The following is a 20,479-nucleotide window of genomic DNA, read 5'->3' as shown; positions in this document are numbered from 1 at the left end:
GTACTCACTGAAATTCAGAAGAATGAGGGGGGATCACATTGAAACCTATCAAATATTGAAAAGCCTTTATAGAGTAGTTTGGAGAGGATGTTTCCTATGGTGGAGGAGTCTAAGACCAGAGGACGCAGCCTCAGAATAAGAGGGATGTTCATTTAGAACGGAGATGCAAAGGAATTTCTTTACCCTGAGAGTGATGAATCTGTGTAATTTGTTGCCACAGGCGACTGTGGAGGCCAAGTCATTGGGTATATTTAACGCAGAGGTGGATAGATTCTTGATTAGTCAAGGTAAGAAGGCAGACAGGGAGAAGGTGGAAGATTGAGGCTCAGAGAGAAATGGATCAGCCATGATGAAATGGCGGAGCAGACTCGATGAGCCAAAGAGCCTAATTCTGCTCCTATACCTTATGGTCTAAGACAGCATGGCCTGGATGGTGGGGCTCCTATATGATGGATGCTGGTTTCCTGCAAAAGCACTTTGTGTAGATGTCCTCAGTGGTGGAGCTCTGTGAGATATGCTCAATAGTGGAGAGGGTTTATCTGTGATGGACTGCACCTGATCCACTACTTTCTGTAGGATTTTCCATTCAAGGACATTGCTGTTTCCACACCAGGCTGTGATGTTACCAGTCAACAAGCTCTCCTCCATACATCTATAGAAATTTGTAGATGCCATTCAGAATCTTCACAAACTTCTAAAGAAGCAGAGGCACTGCTGTGCTTTCTTTGTAATAGCACTAATGTACTGGGCCCAGACAGATCCTCTGAAATGATAACACTAAGGATCATATAATTGCTGACCCTTTCCACCTCTGATTCTCTGATGAGGACTGGCCTATGGACCTCCGGTTTCCTCTTGCTGAAGTCAATAATCAGCTCCTTGCTCTTGCTGACATTAGGTAAGAGGTTATTGTGACTCCCACTCAGCCAGGTTTTCAGTCTCCCTCCTATATGTTGATTCGTCAGCACTGATTCGGCCTATGACAGTGGTGCTGTCAGCAAACTTAAATATGGCATTGGAGCTGTGCTCAGCCTCTCAGTCGTAAGTGTAAAGCGAGTAGATCAGGGGGCTGAGCACACAGCTTTGTGGTGCACTCGTGCTGATGGAGATTGTGAATGAGATGTTGTTGCCAAGATGATTGGAACCTGCAAGTGAGGAAATCAAAGATCCAAATGCAGAGAGGGTTATTGAGGCCAAGATGGTGAAGTTTATTGTTTACAGGCAGTCCCCGGGTTACGAATGAGTTCCGTTCCTGAGTCCGTCTTTAAGTCGGATTTGTATGTAAATCGGAATAAATACATCCAGTATTATTTAGCATCAGTTAGTCAAACATTTATCTTAGTATATAGTATATATTTTACCTTTCTATGCATATAAAACACTTAAGAAACGTATGTATTCCAATAATTAAACCACTGTGTTGCTTAGTAATAATTGTAGCTTTCATTGGGGCAGGGTGTTACACATGGTCCATTATTCTCACTTTACCTTTTATCTTTTAAAATTGTTCCGATCATTGACCGACTGTAACCTAACGCTTTTCCAATGACCGATGGCGTTTCACCTCTTTCCAAACGCTTAATTATTTCCACTTTATTTTCAACCATGATCGCTTCCTGTCAATGGAACAGAAACACTGCGGGTGGCGGGTCCTGAGCTCCACTGGGTCCTAAAGACCACCACACTGAATTCCCCAGGTCCTGAAGTCCACCATACTGAGACACGTTAAATGGGACAAGTGGGGGCTGTGCTGGGTTTGGGTATTTGATCCTCCTCAATATTCCGTATGGGAATTTATACTGGAGGTGACAGTGTTTCTTTTTATGAGATCAAGTTGCAAGCTCGACATCAACCCGGCGCGCTCGGGAGCGGTCTGTCACTGGATTGAACTGCGCCACCAGCCGACCGGCAAAGCGGGGGGTCCAGGGTGAATCTTGCTAAGAAAAATTTAAGCCAACTACAAAGTTACACACTCAACACAGTGTCAACAGCAAGGACTTAAAATGGCGGAAGGTGTGGCGATCCGACTTAAAATGGCGGACAGCATTCTCCTTCCTCGGTTCGTAAGTTTTAATTGTTCGTTAAGTCAGACGTTCGTAACTCGGGGACTACCTGTAATTTTGATGGGGTGATAGTATTGAATGCTGAGCTGGAGTCAATAAAGAGCATCTTGATCTTCGATGTCCAGGTGTTCCAGGATCGAGTGAATAACCAAAGACTGTGGATCTCATTGTTCATCCAGGGCTTCTGGCTGGGGAAGACCGAATGATTTTGTGGGGACACACTCTTCTAAGATTGTTTTTTATAAAATACATGACAACCATGGTATATTCATTCAGATCCTCTGATGAGTCCTTAAACACGGCCCAGTCCATGGATTGGAAACAATCCCGTAGCCTCATGCAGCCTTATCTCTGTAGCCTTTGCCCGTTTGCAGGTAGGCAGACAGCCAAGTGATCAGATTTCCCAAAATGTGGTCTGGGCATGGTATAGTAGGCAGTTTTTATCATAGTTTAGCTGTGTTTGGGTGTGTTGGGACTCAGTTTACATGCTGATGATAATAAGACAGAGAATTCTTCAAACAAGCCTGGCTGAAGTCCCTGACTATCATTTGAAATGCGTTGGAGTGAACTGTTTCTTTTTTGCTGATGGTGGCACTCAGTACCTTGAACATAGGGCTTTGGCGGTATGAAAGCTGCGGTTAGGATCATGGAGAACTCTCACGATAAGTATTCTGTAATGGTCGGCACAACTGCTAGATGTTCCAGGTCTGGGGAAAACAAATACAACAAAACCGCCATGTCCAAATGCCACAAAGCACAGAAACCCCACCATCCCTCCTTTTGCTTTCTCTGAAACCAGCAGTTCGGTTTCTCCTGTGTACCAGGAAGCCTTTAGGTTTTATCGACAAATCTGGCATGTCTGGAGTGAGCCAGTTCTCAGTGAAACACAGAACACATCAATTCCTCATTTCCCTCCGATTAGGTCCTCAGTCTTGTTCTCCAGTGACTCTACGTTTGCAATCAAGATGCTAGGTGGAGGGAGTTTCATACCTCTGCATCTGACATGGGAGTCCTCCTCTCCCCCCTCTCTTCCGGCCATGGTGATGTACCTTTGTTCATTAATGGTGGACAAAACACATGCAACTTAAGGTAAGGTCTGCACACTATCGCAGACTTCAAAGCTAAGTGCAGTGGTGCTGCCAACATCGCTGCCTCTCTCTCAGAGGAGCTAAATCATTTTTACGCTTGGTTCGATGTTGCCAACGCTGAGCCCCCGAGGAAAGCTGCTGAAGCAACCTGCACTTTGGTCATCTCTGAGGCTGAAATACACGTGTTTCTAACGAGTGGACAGTCACAAGGCTGCGGCACCGGACGGCGTCCCAGGGTGGGTACTCAGGGTGTGCCTGGCACAACTGGCAAGTGTGTTACAGACATTTTTAATCTCTCCCTCGCCCAGTGCAGAGTGTCCTCCTGCTTCAAAACATACATCATCCTTTACCTAAAAAGACCGAGGTAACATGTCTGAACGACCGGCGTCCTGTCACACTCGCCTCAATAATAAGCAAATGCTTTGAGAGGCTGGTCAAGGATTACATCTGCAGCTTGCTGCCATTCACACTGAATCCACTACAATTCACTCACTGACACAACCGATCGACAGACGATGCAATAGCCACGGCTCTACACACTGTCCTTACATATCTGGAGAAGAGGGATGCTCATGTGAGAATTCAGTTCTTGAACCACAGTTCAGCATTCAACATCATAATTCCATCCAGGCTGGACAAGAAGCTCAGAGACCTCGGCCTTCACCCTGCTTTGTGTAGCTGGATCCTGGACTTCCTGTCAGATTGCCAGCAGGTGGTAAGAGTGGGCTCCCTCACCTCTGCCTCTTTGACCCTCAACACAAGTGCCCCTCAGGGCTGTGTCCTAAGCCTCCTCATTTACTCCCTGTATACCCATGACTGTATCACCATCCACAGCTCCAATCTGTTTATTAAATTTGCTGATGATGCTACATTGATTGGCTTTTTCTCAAATAATAATGAGGCAGCCTACAGAGAAGCCATCACCCTGACACAGTGGTGTCAAGAAAACAACCTCTCCCTCAATGTCGCAAAAACAAAGGAGCTGGTTTTGGATTACAGGAGTAATGGAGATGGGCTAACCCCTATTGACATCAATGGATCTAGGGTTGAGAAAGTGAACAGTTTTAAGTTCCTTGGCATACACATCACTGAGGATCTCACATGGTCTGTACAAACTAGCTCTGTGGTGAGAAAAGCACAACAGCGCCTCTTTCACCTCAGACGGTTGAGTAAGTTTGGTGTGGGCCCCCAAATTCTAAGGACTTTCTACAGGGGGTACAATTGAGAGCATCCTGACTGGCTGCATCACTGCCTGGTATGGGAACTGTACTTCCCTCAATCGCAGGACTCTGCAGAGAGTGGTGTGGACAGCCCAGCGTATCTGTCGTTGTGAACTTCCCACTATTCAGGACATTTACAGAGACAGGTGTGTAAAAAGGGCCTGAAGGATCATTGGGAACCCGAGTCACCCCAACCACAAACTGTTCCAGCTGCTACCATCTGGGAAACAGTACCACAGCATAAAAGCCAGGACCAACTCTGGGACAGCTTCTTCCACCAGGCCATCAGACTGAGTAATTCATGCTGATGCAACTGTATTTCTATGTTATATTGACTGTCCTGTTGTACAGACTATTTATTCCAAATTACTATAAATTGAACATTGCACATTTAGACAGAAACATAAGTTTTTACTTCTCATGTATATGAAGGATGTAAGTAATAATATGCCCATGTGCTTGAGAGTTATGTCCACCCTCTGAGCTTGATCAAATCAAATGCAATGCATTTCACCAATGCAATTGTGTTAACAACTAATACACAGTTTTGTAGTATTGTAGTGGTATTCGTAGCGTTTTTCCAGAAAGAACTACAATCTACATGTAAGTAATCAGGAAGGAGGCGGGGGGTGGTGAAAACAGACACAACTTTGTTGTTGCCATGTGGTGGCTGGGATGGAGGTGGCCATTTTGAGAGACTGCCCTTGCAGTTGCCTTGCTGAATTGATCCTTGCTTCCGGGTAACTTCATCAGAGCAGTTGAACATGCACACATGGAGTTTCTGCTAACAATTTGGTAAACCTGGGGTCATTCTCTGATAAGAAGCTGTATCCAATGCATGAGGCTCAAGGAAAAGCCATTAAGAAATACTGATTATAGCTGAGGGCCACATCCAATGTGAATGTGACACAGTTCAGTCAGATTGACCTTGAGCCAACAAAATTGAAACGTCAGAGATTGGTCTGATCAGGAAAAGTATGAAAATACAGTGCTTTGGGAGCACAGGCAATGACAAATCTCTGGAGACCAACTATCACAGATGTGGAGGACCCCATTCTGGATGTGTGGAGATTGGATTGGGATCACAAGGAATGCCTGGCTAGCATAGACTTTTCTTCCTGGGTATTACCTTTTCATACTTTGACTGTTTATGGAGAGTATTGGAACCTAGTAGGTGTGCACACAGGTATACAGTTGTGAAAATTAACACGCTTGTGAACTGAGTCAATAAAGGTACTTGTCAATAAATACAGATCCTCCGTGTGCCTCACTGATCACTGTTACAAGAAGAAAGCTGCAGACGCTGGAAATCCAAGCAACTCACACAAAATGCTGGAGGAACTCAGCAGGTCAGGCAGCATCGAAGGAAAAGAGTACAGTCAGTGTTTCAGGCTGAGACCCTTCAGCAGGACTCAATTGAGGGATTATTAAGGCTTGCTATTGAGGGATAATCCTTGGAACAGTAGGGTTCTAATTTGTTTTGTATTTCAGTTCAATACATAATTTGTCACGCTTTTTAATACCTCCATAACTGTTTCTATGAAACTTTGGTTAAATGAAACAGCTGCTTAATTGGGCCAAAATGTACTGGACCCAATGTATCCCAATTAATCAAAATTCAGTGCATTGCTCCATTTTGTGCCCACAATTGTGAGTTCCTGTTGTTCTGTGTTTTCATCATCCTTCCCTTCCAATCTTCATATCTGACATCTGGTAGGGAATAGATCACATATATATTGTAACTGCTCTGTGCTGTAGTGTTAAAAATTAGTCTCACCTCTTTTCTCGGAACTCGATTCCTTACACACTGTTTTGTTTGGTCTGCCACTGTTTGATGGATTTGGGATCAGGTCTGGAATTTCCCAGCTGGGTCTGTAGCAGGTTGAGATCAGTTAGGAATGCCATGATGTGGCGTCTGACTCACAGCAGAAACCTGTGAGCATAACTGGCTGTTTGTTCACAGTTTGTACAATCCCTGAATTTCCACATGTTCTGTGTATGTTTGACTCAGTGTGAACACAGTTCCCTAATTTCAAAGCTCTTTTTATTCCCCATCAGAAGCAATTATTTTTAATCTAAGCAAGTCAGGGAAATTAGTATTTCAGAATCAGGATCATGATCATATCATTGGCATATGTTGTGAAATTTGTGGTTTTGTAGCAGCTGTGCATTGCAATACATAATAAAATGACTATAAATTGCAATAATAAAATATATATGTGGCAGTGTACATAGGTTCATTGTCCTTTCAAAAATCTGATGGCAATTAGGAAGAAGCTGTTCTTGAAATGTTTCTTCAGTCTCCTGGACCTTCTTGATGGTAGCATGAGAAGAGGGCATGTTCTAGGTGATGGGGGTCCTTAATGAGGCATGCCCCCTTTCCATCTGTTACTCTGCCTCTGGCCCAGCATTGGGTGTACAGGAGTGAGATATGCCAACTAGTGGAGTGGTGCTGCAGCAACAACCTGGCACTCAACATCAGTAAGACAAAAGAGCTGATTGTGGACTTCAGGAAGGGTAAGACGAGGGAACAGGTACCTATCATCATAGAGAGATCAGAATGGAGAGAGTGAGCAGTTTCAAGTTCCTGGCTGTCAAGATCTAAACTGGTACATGTCGATGTAGTTATAAAGAAGGCAAGACAGCGGTTGTACTTCATTAGGAGTTTGAAGAGATTTGGCATGTCAATAAGTACACTCAAAAACTTCTATAGATTGTTGGACGGGGATATGTAGGCAGTGACGAGTTGGACAATGACGTGTTGGACAGGGTTGTGTTAGAAAGTTAGGTGACGGATGTTGATGTGTTGGACGGGTGTGTTGGACAGGGATGCATTGGAATGTGATGTGTTGGACTGTGATCTGTTTGACAGGGATGTGTTGGACAGGTGTGTGTTGGAAGGGGTGTATTGGAGAGTTATGTGTTGGACAGGGATGTTGTTAGAGAGGGAATATTTGGACAGGGATGTGTTTGGCAGGGCAGTGTTGGATGGGAATATGTTGGACAATGGTGTCACACAATGGTTGGACAATGTGTGAGCAGTGCTGTGTTGGACCAGGATGTGTTAGAAAGTGATATGTTGCACAGTTATCCTTCCTGGCTGAAGGATGGTTGTAGTTGGAAGCTGAATCTCCAAGGTTACCCATTGTATCGAGGGGATAGGAGGTAGGCAGAGGAGGAGGCATGGCTCTCCTGGTGAAGAATGACATCAAATCGATAGAGTGGTGTGACATACGATTGGAATATGTTGAATCCTTGTGGGTTGAGTTAAACTTCAAGGGTAAAAGGACCCTGATGGCAGTTATATACAAGCCTCCCAGCAGTGGCTGGGAGATGGACCACACATTACAACAGGAAAAAGAAAAGGTGGGTCAAAAGGGCAATGTTACAATATTTGCAGGGGATTTTAGCATTCAGATTGATGGGGAAAATCAGGTTGGTAATGGATCTCAAGAGAGTGAGTTTGTTAAATGCCAAAGGAATGGCTTCTTTTGAGCAGTTTGTCATTGAGCCTACGAGCTATGCCGGTTTGGGTGTTAAGTAATGAACCAGGGCCATTAGGGAGCTTAAGGTAAAAGAATCCTTAGGAATCAGTGATCACAATATGATTGTGTTCAGCTTGAAATTTGATAGAGAGAAAGTAAAGTTTGACGTAGCAGTATTTCAGTAATGTAAGGGAAATTACAGTGGTACGAGAGAGGAAAGTTAGGTGATGGATAGTGATGTGTTGGACAGGGATGTGTTAGATGGCTGTGTTGGACAGGGATGTTGTTAGAGAGGGAATATTTGGACAGGGATGTGTTTGGCAGGGCAGTGTTGGATGGGAATGTGTTGGACAGTGATGTGTTTGGGTGTTAAGTAATGAACCGAAGGTGAATAAGGGAGCTTAAGGTAAAAGAACCCTTAGAAACCAGTCCTGACAAAGGGTCTCGGCCCGAAACGTTGACAGTGCTTTTCCTTATAGATGCTGCCTGGCCTGCTGTGTTCCACCAGCATTTTGTGTGTGTTGTCCTTAGAAACTAGTGTTCAGCTTGAAATTTGATAGAGAGAAGGTAAAGTCTGACGTAGCAGTGTTTCAGTGGAGTAAAGGAAATTACAGTGGTACGAGAGAGGAGATGGCCAAACTGGAAGGAGCTGCTGGCAGGGATGTCAGCAGAGCAACAATGGTGTGCGTTTCTGGGGAAACTGAGGAAGCTGGAGGACATGTGTATTCCAAAAATGAAGAAATACTCAAATGGTAAAATAGTACAACCATGGCTGACAAGGGAAGTCAAAGCTATTGTAAAAACAAAAGAGAGGGCATACAACAAAGCAAAAATTAATGGGAAGATAGAGGATTCAGAAGTTTTAAAAAACTTACGGAGAGCAATTAAAAGAATCATTAGAAGGGAAAAGATGAAATATGAAAGCAAACTAGCAAGTAATATCAAAATAATCAAAATAGGTAGTAAAAGCTTTCTTTAAGTATATAAAAAAGAAAAGATAAATGAGAGTGGATATCGGACCACTAGAAAATGAGGCAAGGGAAATAATAACAGTGGACAAGGACGTGGCTGATGAACGAAATGAGTATTTTGGGTCAGTCTTCACTGTGGATGACAGTAGCAGTGTGCCAGATGTTTTGGTGTGTGAAGGAAGAGAAGTGGGTGCATTTACTGTTACAAGGGAGTAGCTACTGAAAAAGCTGTAAGACCTAAAAGTACATCAGTCATTAGATCAGATGAGCTGCACCCTAGGGTTCTTGAAGAGCTAGTGTTAGAGATTATGGCAGCATTAGCAATGCCCTTTCAAAAATCATTGGACTCTGGCATGTTGCTAGAGGACCGGAAAATTGCAAATGTTGCCTCTTTAAGAAAGGAAACAATTAACCAGTTAGCCTGACCTCAGTGGTTGGGAAGATGTTGGAGTCAATTGTTAAGGATGAGGTGATGGAGATGTTTGTGACACCGAACAAGATAGTACAAAGTCAGCATAGTTTCCTTCAGGGAAAATCCCTCCTGATGAATCTGTTGGAATTCTTTGAGGAGATTACAAGTAGGATAGAGAAAGGGGATTCAGTCGATGTTGTATATTTGGACTTTCAGAAGGCCATTGACAAGATGCCATGCATAAGCCTGCTTACCAAGTTAAGAGCCCATGGTATTACGGGAAATTGGCTAACATGGTTAGAGCATTTTTACTCCTCATGTATAGGAATCAAGGTCCGTCAAGGAATTTTTGATGGCTCTGGGTCTGTACTCATTGGAAATGAGCAGGATTAGGAGGAATCTCATTGAAGCCTTTTGAATGTTGAAAGGCCTGGACAGAGTAGATGTGGAAAGGATGTTTCCCATGGTGGGGGGAGTCTAGGATAGGAGGGCAGGGCCTCAGGAAATTTCTTTAGCTAGGGGGTGGTGAATTTGTGAAATTTTAGCCACATGTAGCTGTGGAGGCCAGGTCTTTGGATGTATCTAAGGCAGAGATTGATAGGTGTTTGATTGGACATGGCATCAGAGGCTACAGGGAGAAGGCCGGGAAATGGGGTTGAGAAGGAGAATAAAAAGGATCAGCCATGTTTGATTGGTGGAGTTGATGGGCCAAATGGCCTAATTCTGCTCTTATGTCTTCTGGTCTTCTGGTCTTATCTGTGGGCAGTGATGTGTTGGACAGGAATGAGTTGGACAGGGATGGGTTCAACTTGGAATAGTCGGACAGGAATGTGTCGAGTAGGGATACATTGGATAGTGATGTTTTCGACAGCAATGTTTTTGACTGGGAATAGTTGGACAGGGATGTGTCAGGCAGGGACATGTTGCCAGTGTGCGTTGGAAAATGGTGTGTTGAAGAGTGATGTATAGGACAGCGTTGTGTTGGACAACTGGGTATTGGACAGGGATGTGTTTGACAGATGTATTGGGCAATGATGTGTTGGACTGGCATTGTTGGACAGGGATGTATTGTACAGTGAAGTGTTGGACAGGATGTTGCTGGAAAGTGATGTGTTGGCAATGATGTGTTGGACAAGGATGTGATGCCAGTGTGGTTGGACAAGGATGTGTTGCCAGTGTGTGTTTGAGAGGGATGTGTTGCCAGTGTGTGTTTGACAGGGATGTGTGTATAGGAAAGTGATGTGTTGATGTGTAGGGCAGCGACATGCTCGACAGGAATGTGTTGTACAGTGAAGTGCTGGACAGGATGGTGTCGGACAGTGATGTGTCGGACTGGGTGTGTGTTGGACAGTGATATGTCGGACTGGGTGTGTGTTGGACAGTGATGTGTCGGACTGGCATGTGTTTGGGAATAATGTGTTGGACAGGGATGTGTTGGACAGGCAGGTATACAGGGATGTTGTTGGAAAGTGATGTGTTGGACAGGGTTGTGTTGGTCAGGGATTTGTTGGACAGAAAAGTATTGGAGGGGGACGTGTTGGACAGGGATGTGTTGGACAAGGATGTGTTATACAGGGATGTATTGAAGAGCAATGTGTTGGACAGGGAAGTATGGGAGAGTGATGTGTTGGACTGTGATCTGTTGGGCCGCGATGTGTTGGACAGTGATCTGCAGACAGTGATGTGTGGGATAGGGAGTAGTTCGACAGGGGTGTGTTTGGCAGCACTGTGTTGGACACTGATGTGTTGGACAGGGATGTGTTGAACGGGCATGTGTTGGTCGGGGATGTGTCAGCACTGATATGTTGAACAGAGGAGTTTTCCACGGTGATATGTTGGACAGGGATGTGTTTGGATGGGAAAGTGTTGGACAGGGATGTGTTTGGATGGGAAAGTGTTGGACAGGGATGTGTTTGGATGGGAAAGTGTTGGACAGGGATGTGTTTGGATGAGAAAGTGTTAGACAGGGATGTGTTTGGATGGGAATGTGTTGGACAGGGATGTGTTGGGTGGTTTGGATACCTGGTGTTGAGTGCTCCTGTCTGTCACAGGGAAAGTACTATACATTTGTTGTTTTTTCACAGGCCGGTTTTGAATGTTCAGCCAATTGACCTGGCCTTCAGCAATGAGCCACACGAGGGGATGCCAGGGAATCGGATCGAGATTAGCATGGATGTGGTGCACATGCAGGATATGGAACCCTTGGACCCCGAGTGGGTGAGTACGTTCACGGTGGATCCACTGCTGTCATAGAGTTGATGGCTTCCCTGACTATGATTTCTTTGGTTACACTCATAACAACAGCAGTGTAGTGGGAGTAGTTTTGCAGAGCTTATGTAAGAACAAATAGTGCTGTGTTGAGTTGGTCCAATGTGGTGATGTGATGTAAAGATATGATATATGATGTGATAGTGTGATGCGATGTGATGATGTGAAGCGATGTGAAGATTTGATTATGTGAAGTGGTGATGTGGTGATGTGATGGTGTGGTGATCTGATATGATCATGTGATATGATGTGATGTGATATTGTGATGAGGTGATGTGCTGTGATATACGGTGATCAATGTGGTGATGTGATATGATGATGTGATGTGACAATGTGACGTGATATGATGCTGTGATGTGATGTGATGATATGAAGCAATGTGCTGATGTGATGATATCTGATGTGATGATGTGACGCGATGTGATGATGTCTTTGGTTTGTTTTCCGCTCTTGACCCCAGGCCTCACTGATCTATTCTGGCCTGCAGATTCACTGCAAGGCCAGGTCCACTCCAGCAACAGCTGCCGTCATCACATCTGCATTTTTGGGAGTCCAGTTCACCAAATCCTTCAGGACACCACAAAAATGGCAGATTGTTCAGAAGGTCCCAAAGGGAAATTCCAGGCTGCAGATTGCAGTGATCATAGTCCAGGAAAAGTTTATTGTATTTAGTAGTAATTTCGCCTGTTGCCTGCAAAACGCTACTGTGCCTCTGTGGCACCATCCCAATCTCGTTGCTCTTTGTTCGGCTGACTGGCTAGTGTTTCAAGTGGAATCAGTGGAGAGCAAGGAGCTGAGTAAACAGATCACAGCAAAATGAGGGGAGAAAAGAAGCAATGGGGTTGCTCTGAAAACTAACCAGACCCAGTGGTCTCCTGTGTGGGACAATGTGGAAGTGGGTGGGGGGTTAAAGGATAGGTGACAAACTGTGAGGGAAAACACAGAATCCAAAAGCAACATGCACAAAATGCTGCAGGAGCTTAGCATGACTATAGCTGCTGCCTGACATGCTGTGTTCCTCCAGGATTTTGTGTATATATGCTCTGGATTACAGAATCTGAAGAATCTTTGTCTTTACAGAATTAAAAAAGGTGTGAAATGCTTATGCAAGAAATAGCAGATTCTTCCCCTTTCCTGTCCAGTCCTGATGAAGGGTCTTGGCTCGAAATACTGACTGTTTATGCCTCTGTAGATGCTGCCTGTCCTGCTGAATTCTCCAGCATTTTGTTGCTGTAGTTGATAGGATAGTTTTGAAAAGGAAAGAAAGCGAATAGAGATAGCGCAGAAAATTATAGACCAGTGAGTCTTACTTCAGTGGTTGTTAAGTTGATGGAGAAGATCCTGAGAGGCAGAATTTATGAGCATTTGGAGAGGCATAATATGATTAGGAATAATCAGCATGGCTTTGTCAAGGGCAGGTTGTGCCTTGCAAGCCTGATTGAATTTTTTGAGGATGTGACTAAACATATTGATGAAGGAAGAGCAGTAGATGTAGTGTATATGGATTTCAGCAATGCATTTGATAGGGTACCCCATGCAAGGCTTTTTGAGAAAGTAAGGAGGTATGGGATCCAAGGAGACATTGCTTTGTGGATCCAGAACTGGCTTGCCCACAGAAGGCAAAGAGTGGTTGTTGACGGGTCATATTCTGCATGGAGGTCGGTCACCTGTGGTGTGCCTCAGGGATCTGTTCTGGGACCCTTTCTCCATGATTTTTATAAACGACCTGGATGAGGAAGTGGAGGGATGGGTTAGTAAGTTTGCTGATAACACAAAGGTTGGGGATGTTGTGGACAGTGTGGAGGGCTGTCAGAAGTTACAGCGGGACATTGCTAGGATGCAAAACTGGGCTGAGAAGTGGCAGATGGAGTTCAACCCAGTTAAGTGTGAAGTGGTTCATTTTGGTAGGTCAAATATGATGGCAGAGTATAGTATTAATGGTAAGACTCTTGGCAGTGTGGATGATTAGAGGGATCTTTGGGTCCGATTCCATCGGACGCTCAAAGCAGCTGTGCAGGTTGACTCGGTGGTCATCAATCGTGGATTTGAATTTAGTAGCTGAGAGGTAATGTTGCAGCTATATAGGACCCTGGTCAGACCCAGTTGGAGTACTGTGCTCACAGGAAGGATGTGGAAACTATAGAAAGGGCGCATAGGAGATTTACAAGGGTGTTGCCTTGATTGGGGAGTTGCATTATCAGAATAGGTTGAGTGAGCTTGGCCTTTTCTCCTTGGAACAACGGAGGATGAGAGGTGACCTGATAGAGGTGTATAAGATGATGAGAGGTGTTGATCGTGTGGATAGTCAGAGGCTTTTTCCCAGGGCTGAAATGGTTGCTACAAGAGGACATAGTTTTAAGGTGCTGGGGAGTAGGTACAGAGGAGATGTCAGGGGTAAGTTTTTTACTCAGAGAGTGGTGAGTGTGTGGAATGGGCTGCCGGCAATGGTGGTGGAGGTGGATACGAAAGGGTCTTTTAAGAGACTTTTGGATAGGTACATGGAGCTTAGTAAAATAGATGGTTATAGGTAAGCCTAGTAATTTCTAAGGTAGGGACATGTTCGGCACAACTTTGTGGGCCGAAGGGCCTGTAGGTTTTCTATATTTAAGCCTCAGGTTTGCCTGCTGCAGCAGAACAGGTGAGAGATGCAGAAGCGCTGAAGCATGATGTCCACGCTCAGCTGGGGCCTGGCCTCTCCCGGCAGTGCTGCCCTCATGTGTTCGAGCAGTGGAATGACAGGCTTGATTAGTCACTGGCGGGAGGCCGTACTATCGATTCTCGGACATTGTTGCTCAGGGTCTTTAACTGTTTCTGTGTTTTTCTGTGAATGGATTTGCTTTGCTCGCTATTTTGAATGTTTCGCACCTTGGCCCCAGAGGTATGCTGTCTCAGTCAGCTATATCGATATATAGATAGATAGATAGATAGATAGATACTTTATTCATCCCCATGGGGAAATTCAACTTTTTTTCCAATGTCCCATACACTTGTTGTAGCAAAACTAATTACATACAATACTTAACTCAGTAAAAAATATGATATGCATCTAAATCACTATCTCAAAAAGCATTAATAATAGCTTTTAAAAAGTTCTTAAGTCCTGGCGGTAGAATTGTAAAGCCTAATGGCATTGGGGAGTATTGACCTCTTCATCCTGTCTGAGGAGCATTGCATCGATAGTAACCTGTCGCTGAAACTGCTTCTCTGTTTCTGGATGGTGCTATGTAGAGGATGTTCAGAGTTATCCATAATTGACCGTAGCCTACTCAGCGCCCTTCGCTCAGCTACCGATGTTAAACTCTCCAGTACTTTGCCCACGACAGAGCCCGCCTTCCTTACCAGCTTATTAAGACGTGAGGCGTCCCTCTTCTTAATGCTTCCTCCCCAACACGCCACCACAAAGAAGAGGGCGCTCTCCACAACTGACCTATAGAACATCTTCAGCATCTCACTACAGACATTGAATGACGCCAACCTTCTTAGGAAGTACAGTCGACTCTGTGCCTTCCTGCACAAGGCATCTGTGTTGTCAGTCCAGTCTAGCTTCTCGTCTAACTGTACTCCTAAATGAATATGGTCTAAATGATAGCTAAAATTGATTTGATTTGCTCTCTTTTGGTTGCTAATAGATAGGATGATTATATCAGATGTTGAAGGTATTGGGTCACAAACATTAAAAAATCTGCAGATGCTGGAAATCCAAGCAACACACACAAAATGCTGGAGGAGCTCAGCCGGCCGGGCAGCATCTCTGGAAAAGAGTAGAGTCGTTGTTTTGGGCTGAGACCCTTCAGGAGGTCTGGAAAGGAAGGGGATAAGTCAGAGTAAGAAGCTGGGCGGTGGGAAGGATGAAGTAGGTGATAGGGGAAACCGGGAGAGGGGGAGGGGGCGATTGGTGAAAGAGGTAGTGATGGAGAGGATTGAACAACATGGAAGAAAGGGAGGGAGGGGCATCAGCAAGAGGTAAAGTGGTAAGGTGAGATATGGACAAACGAATGTGGTATGGTGAAGGACCAGCGGCAATTAGCAGAAGCTCAGGAAATTGATGTTCATACCATCAGGTTGGAGGCTACCCAGATGGAATATGTGGCAGTAGAGGAGGCCATGGAGCGACTAGGCCCTGAATGGTAGTGAAGTAGGAGGTGTAGGGGCAGGTGTGGCACTTGTTCCATTTGCAAGGTTAAGTACCAAAAGTGAGATCAGTGGGGAGAGACGAGTCACCATGCCAGGGATAGGGTTCCTCTTGTCCTCACCTACACCTCACTTGCCTCCACATCCAGCACATAATTCTCCATAACTTTCTCCCACCACCAAGCACATCTTTACTTCCCCCCCGCCACCCCACTTTACAAGGAGCAGCACCTTATATTTCATGTGGATAACCTCCAAACTGATGGCATGAACATCGATTGCTCCAACTTCGGTAACTGTAACCCTTCCCCACCCCCAACCCCACTTCTCCATTCCCCATTCCTGTTTCTCTCTCTCTCACCTTATCAACTTACCTGCCCATCACCTCCCTCTGGTGCTCCTCCCCCTTCCCTTTCTTCCATGGTCTTCTACCCTCTCCTATCAGATTGCCCCTTCTCCAGCCCTGTATCTCTTCCACCAATCAAAAACCAGGGGTTTTCCTAGCTCTTTCCTGCACCCCCTGTCCCTCTCCTGGTTTCACCTATCATCTGAAGAAGTTATTCTCAAATGGCAGGGTTTGGTAACCATGGTTGACAAGGGAAATTAAGGACGGAATAAAAGCCAATGAAAGGGCATATAGGATAGCAAAAGTGAGTGGGAAGTTAGATGATTGGGAAGCTTTTAAAACCCAACAAAAGGCAACTAAAGAGTAAAAGGGGATGAAAGATGATATTGGACCACTGGAAAATGGTGCTGGTAATGTAGTACTGGAAAACTGCAAATGTCACTCCACTCTTTAAGAAGGGAGGAAGGCCAAAGAAAGGAAATTATAGCTCAGTGGTTGGGAAAGTGTTGGAGTCTATTATTAAGGATGAGGTTTCAGGGTACTTGGAGACTAATGATAAAATAAGTCAAAGTCAGCTTAATTTCTGGAAAGGGATATCTTGCCTGACAAATCTGTTGGAGTTCTTCAAGGAAGCAAGAAACAGGGTGGTTAAAGGGTGGTTAACCATATAACAATTACAGCACGGAAACAGGTCATCTCAGCCCTTATAGTCTGTGCCAACGCTTACACTCACCTAGTCCCACTGGCCCGCACTCAGCCCATCAGCAGCCCATAAAAATTATTTGGATTTTCAGAAGGCATTTGATAAGGGGCCACACATGAGGCTGCTTAACAAGATAAAATCCTGTGGCATTACAGGAAAGATACTGACATGGATAGAGGAATGGCTGACAGCCAGGAGGCTGCAAGTGGGAATAAAAGGAGCCTTTTCTGGTTGGTGCCAGTGACTAGGGGTGTTCCACAGGGGTCAGTATTGGGACCTCTACTCTTCACATTGTTTGTCAGTGATTTGCATAATGGAATTGATGGCTTTGTGGCAAAGTTTGTGGATGATACCAAGAGGTAGGTAGTGTTGAGGAAGCAATGTGATTGCAACGGGACTTAGACAAATTGGAAGAATGGGCAAAGAAGTGGCAGATGGAATACAGTGTTGGGAAATGTATGATAGTTCATTTTGGTAAAAGGAACAATAATGCAGACTATTAAGTTAATGGGGAGAAAATTCAAACACCAGAGGTGCAGAGGGACTTAGGAGTCCTTGTGCAAGAGACCCAGAAGGTTAATTTACAGGTTGAGTCTGTGGTAAAGAAGGCAAATGCAATGTTGCCATTTATTTTGAAGGGAATAGAATATAAAAATAAGGAGATAATGCTGAGCCTTTATAAGACACTAGTCAGGCTGCACTTGGAGTATTGTCAACAGTTTTTGGTCCCATATCTCAGAAAGGATGTGTTGTCATTGGAGAGAGTCCAGGGGAGGTTCACGAGGATGATTCCAGGAATGAAGGGGTTAACATATGAGGAGTATTTGGCAGCTTTGGGGTTGTACTCACTGAAGTTTAGAAGAATGTGAGGGGATCTCAATCTCATTGAAGCCTACGTAATGTTGAAGGGACTAGATAAGGTGAATGTGGAGAGGATGTTTCCTGCTGAGGGGGTATCCAGAACTAGAGGACACAGCCTGCAAATTGAGGGGCAACCTTTTAGATCAGATGTAAGGTGGAATTTTTTTAACCAGAGAGTAGTGAGTCTGTGGAATGCTCTGTCACAGACTGAGTTGGAGGCCAAGTCCATGGGTATATTTAAGATGGAAGTTAATAGTTTCCTGATTGGTCAGGGCATCAAAGGATGAGAGGCTGGGTGAATGGGGTTGAGTGGGATCCGGGATTAGCCATGAAAGAATGGCAGGAGAGACTCGATGGGTTGAATGGCCTAATTCTGCTCCTATGACTTATGGTCTTACCACTTTGAACTTCTTCCTCCCCTTCTCCCACCTTCTTAACCTGATGTCTCCTCTTTCTTTCCAGTAGTGTCAGAGGGTCTTGGCCCAAAATGTTGACTGTATACTCTTTTCCGCAGATGCTACCTGACCCGTTGAGTTTCTCTAGCATTTTGTTTGTATTAGGAACATTAACACAATTAGAACTTCTATTAACCATTAGTTGGGTCAGAATCAAATGCCTTTTGGTGGTCAATGTAATAATATAAATAATTTCTGCTTTTCCACCGGGCTTGATTTAGAATGACAGAATCTATTATCAGTTCTTCTTTACATCCTATCATACCCTTACAGCACCCATTCTGCTCCTCTGTAAGTACACTGTGGTTATCTAAATGGGTGGTGATTAGTTGTGAGACCCATGGTGCTGTAACTTTATATGTAGCTTGTAAACAAGTAATAGGACAGTATTTTGATGGGTCCATTTCTGATTTCAAATTTCCAATAAGAGATGTGTTTTACCTTCTGTCAAAAATTCAGGCACTTTTTCAGGATTTTTAAGAAAATTGTTGATATGCATTGACAGGTACGGATAAAGCCAAGTACGTTTTTGTACCAATAATTATGAATATTATTATTGGCAGTTGTGGGTATGGTTTTAGCAGATCCATTGTAATTTAAGGTGTTTGCATTTCCTCAATTGTGTGTGTTATTTTCCTCCCTAATCCAGTTTGCTTCTTAATTGTGCATCACCCTGTTTGACGAGAGATTAGACCAAAATATCTGTGTTTGTTGACAACATTCTGGCAAGTCGAATTTAGTTTCAATGTCCTGTATAAACCTTTTTCATTGTTCATGAACTGATAGTTGTGCTTACTTCATCTACACTTTTCATGTCTCTATTTAGTGTGGCTTTGTATGCACCAAGCTTTTGTTTTAGTGTTTGTGTTAGGTTAATCGTATCTTTTATGGGCCTTGTATTTCCCTAGTATTTCTTTAGCTTTTCTCTCAACTTTCTTGCACAGGTTATCCATATTGTACTCGATTAGGTGGGTTATTTCTGCTCTTAAGATTTCAATTTTGTTCCATAATCTCTTCTGGCCCTAACCCACCTGGACAAAAAAGACACGTATGTTCAAATGCTGTTCATAGACTTCAGTTCAGCATTCAACAAAATCATTCCTCAGAAACTGATTGGAAAGCTGAGCCGACTGGGCCTGAACACCTCCCTCTGCAACTGGATTCTAGACTTCCTGACTGGGAGACCTCAGTCAGTCTGGATCAGAGGCAGCATCTCCAACACCATCACACTGAGCACGGGGGCCCCCCAGGGCTGTGTGCTCAGTCCACTGCCGTTCACTCTGCTGACCCACGACTGTGCTGCAACACACAGCTCAAACCACATCATCAAGTTCGCCGATGACATGACCGTGGTGGGTCTCATCAGCAAGAACAACGAGTCAGCTTACAGAGAGGAGGTGCAGTGGCTAACGGACTGGTGCAGAGCCAACAACATGTCTCTGAATGTGGACAAAACAAAAGAGATGGTTGTTGACTTCAGGAGGACACGGAGCGACCACTCTCCACTCTCACATTGACGGCTCCTCGGTAGAGATCGTTAAGAGCACCAAATTTCTTGCTGTTCACCTGGCGGAGAATCTCACCTGGTCCCTCAACACCAGCTCCATAGCAAAGAAAGCCCAGCAGCGTCTCTACTTTCTGCGAAGGCTGAGGAAAGTCCATCTCCTCCTCCACCCCCCATCCTCCCCACATTCTACAGGGGTTGTATTGAGAGCATCCTGAGCAGCTGCATCACTGCCTGGTTCGGAAATTGCACTATCTCGCATTGCAAGACCCTGCAGCGGATAGTGAGGTCAGCTGAGAAGATCATCGGGGTCTCTCTTCCCGCCATTACAGACATTTACACCACATGCTGCATCCGCAAAGCAAACAGCATTATGAAGGACCCCATGCACCCCTCATACAAACTCTTCTCCCTCCTGCCATCTGGGAAAAGGGACCAAAGCATTCGGGCTCTCACGACCAGACTATGTAACAGATTCTTCCCCCAAGCCATCAGACTCCTCAATACCTAGAGTCTAGACTGGCAGCAATTTACTGCCCTCTACTGTGCCTATTGTCTTGTATATCATTTATTGTAATGCCTGCACTGTTTTTGTGCACTTTATGCAGTCCTGTGTAGGTCTGTAGTCTAGTGTAGTTTTTACATAGTTCAGTGTAGTTTTTGTACTGTTTCATGTAACACCATGGTCCTGAAAAACATCTCGTTTTTACTATGTACTGTACCCACAGTTATGGTCAAAACAACAATAAAAAGTGACTTGACTTGACTTCTGTCATTTCGTGTTCTCATTTCATTGCTCAGTTTTGTGTTGTTATTATTATTGCTGTTTTTTGCTTTTGTTTCTTTGTATTTATTGTACTGTGATTGCCTGCAAAGAATTGAATCTCAGGGCTATATATGTTGTCATATGTACTTTGATAATAAATTACTTTGAACTTTGAACTCTGAGTACTGCAGGCGAACTGAAGAGTG

General features: G+C 44.4%; 1 protein-coding gene across 3 annotated transcripts in view; it reads left to right on the top strand.

Annotated features, from left to right (window-relative positions):
• The window catches only part of LOC140725800 (tumor protein 63-like), a 166,777-nt gene extending 147,718 nt beyond the window's left edge, over positions 1–19,059 (top strand). For all 3 annotated transcript variants that reach the window (XM_073041732.1, XM_073041734.1, XM_073041731.1), the window contains 2 exons: positions 11,324–11,456; positions 18,948–19,059. In XM_073041732.1, coding sequence (XP_072897833.1) covers positions 11,324–11,456; positions 18,948–18,971 — 157 coding nt within the window. In that variant the 3' untranslated portion in view covers positions 18,972–19,059. The remainder of the gene's footprint in view (positions 1–11,323; positions 11,457–18,947) is intronic.
• The last annotated feature ends 1,420 nt before the right edge of the window (positions 19,060–20,479 follow it).

Source organism: Hemitrygon akajei, chromosome 3, assembly GCF_048418815.1.
Source record: "Hemitrygon akajei chromosome 3, sHemAka1.3, whole genome shotgun sequence".
NCBI classification, from domain to species: domain Eukaryota; kingdom Metazoa; phylum Chordata; class Chondrichthyes; order Myliobatiformes; family Dasyatidae; genus Hemitrygon; species Hemitrygon akajei.
This window is presented reverse-complemented; position numbering and strand designations above follow the sequence as displayed.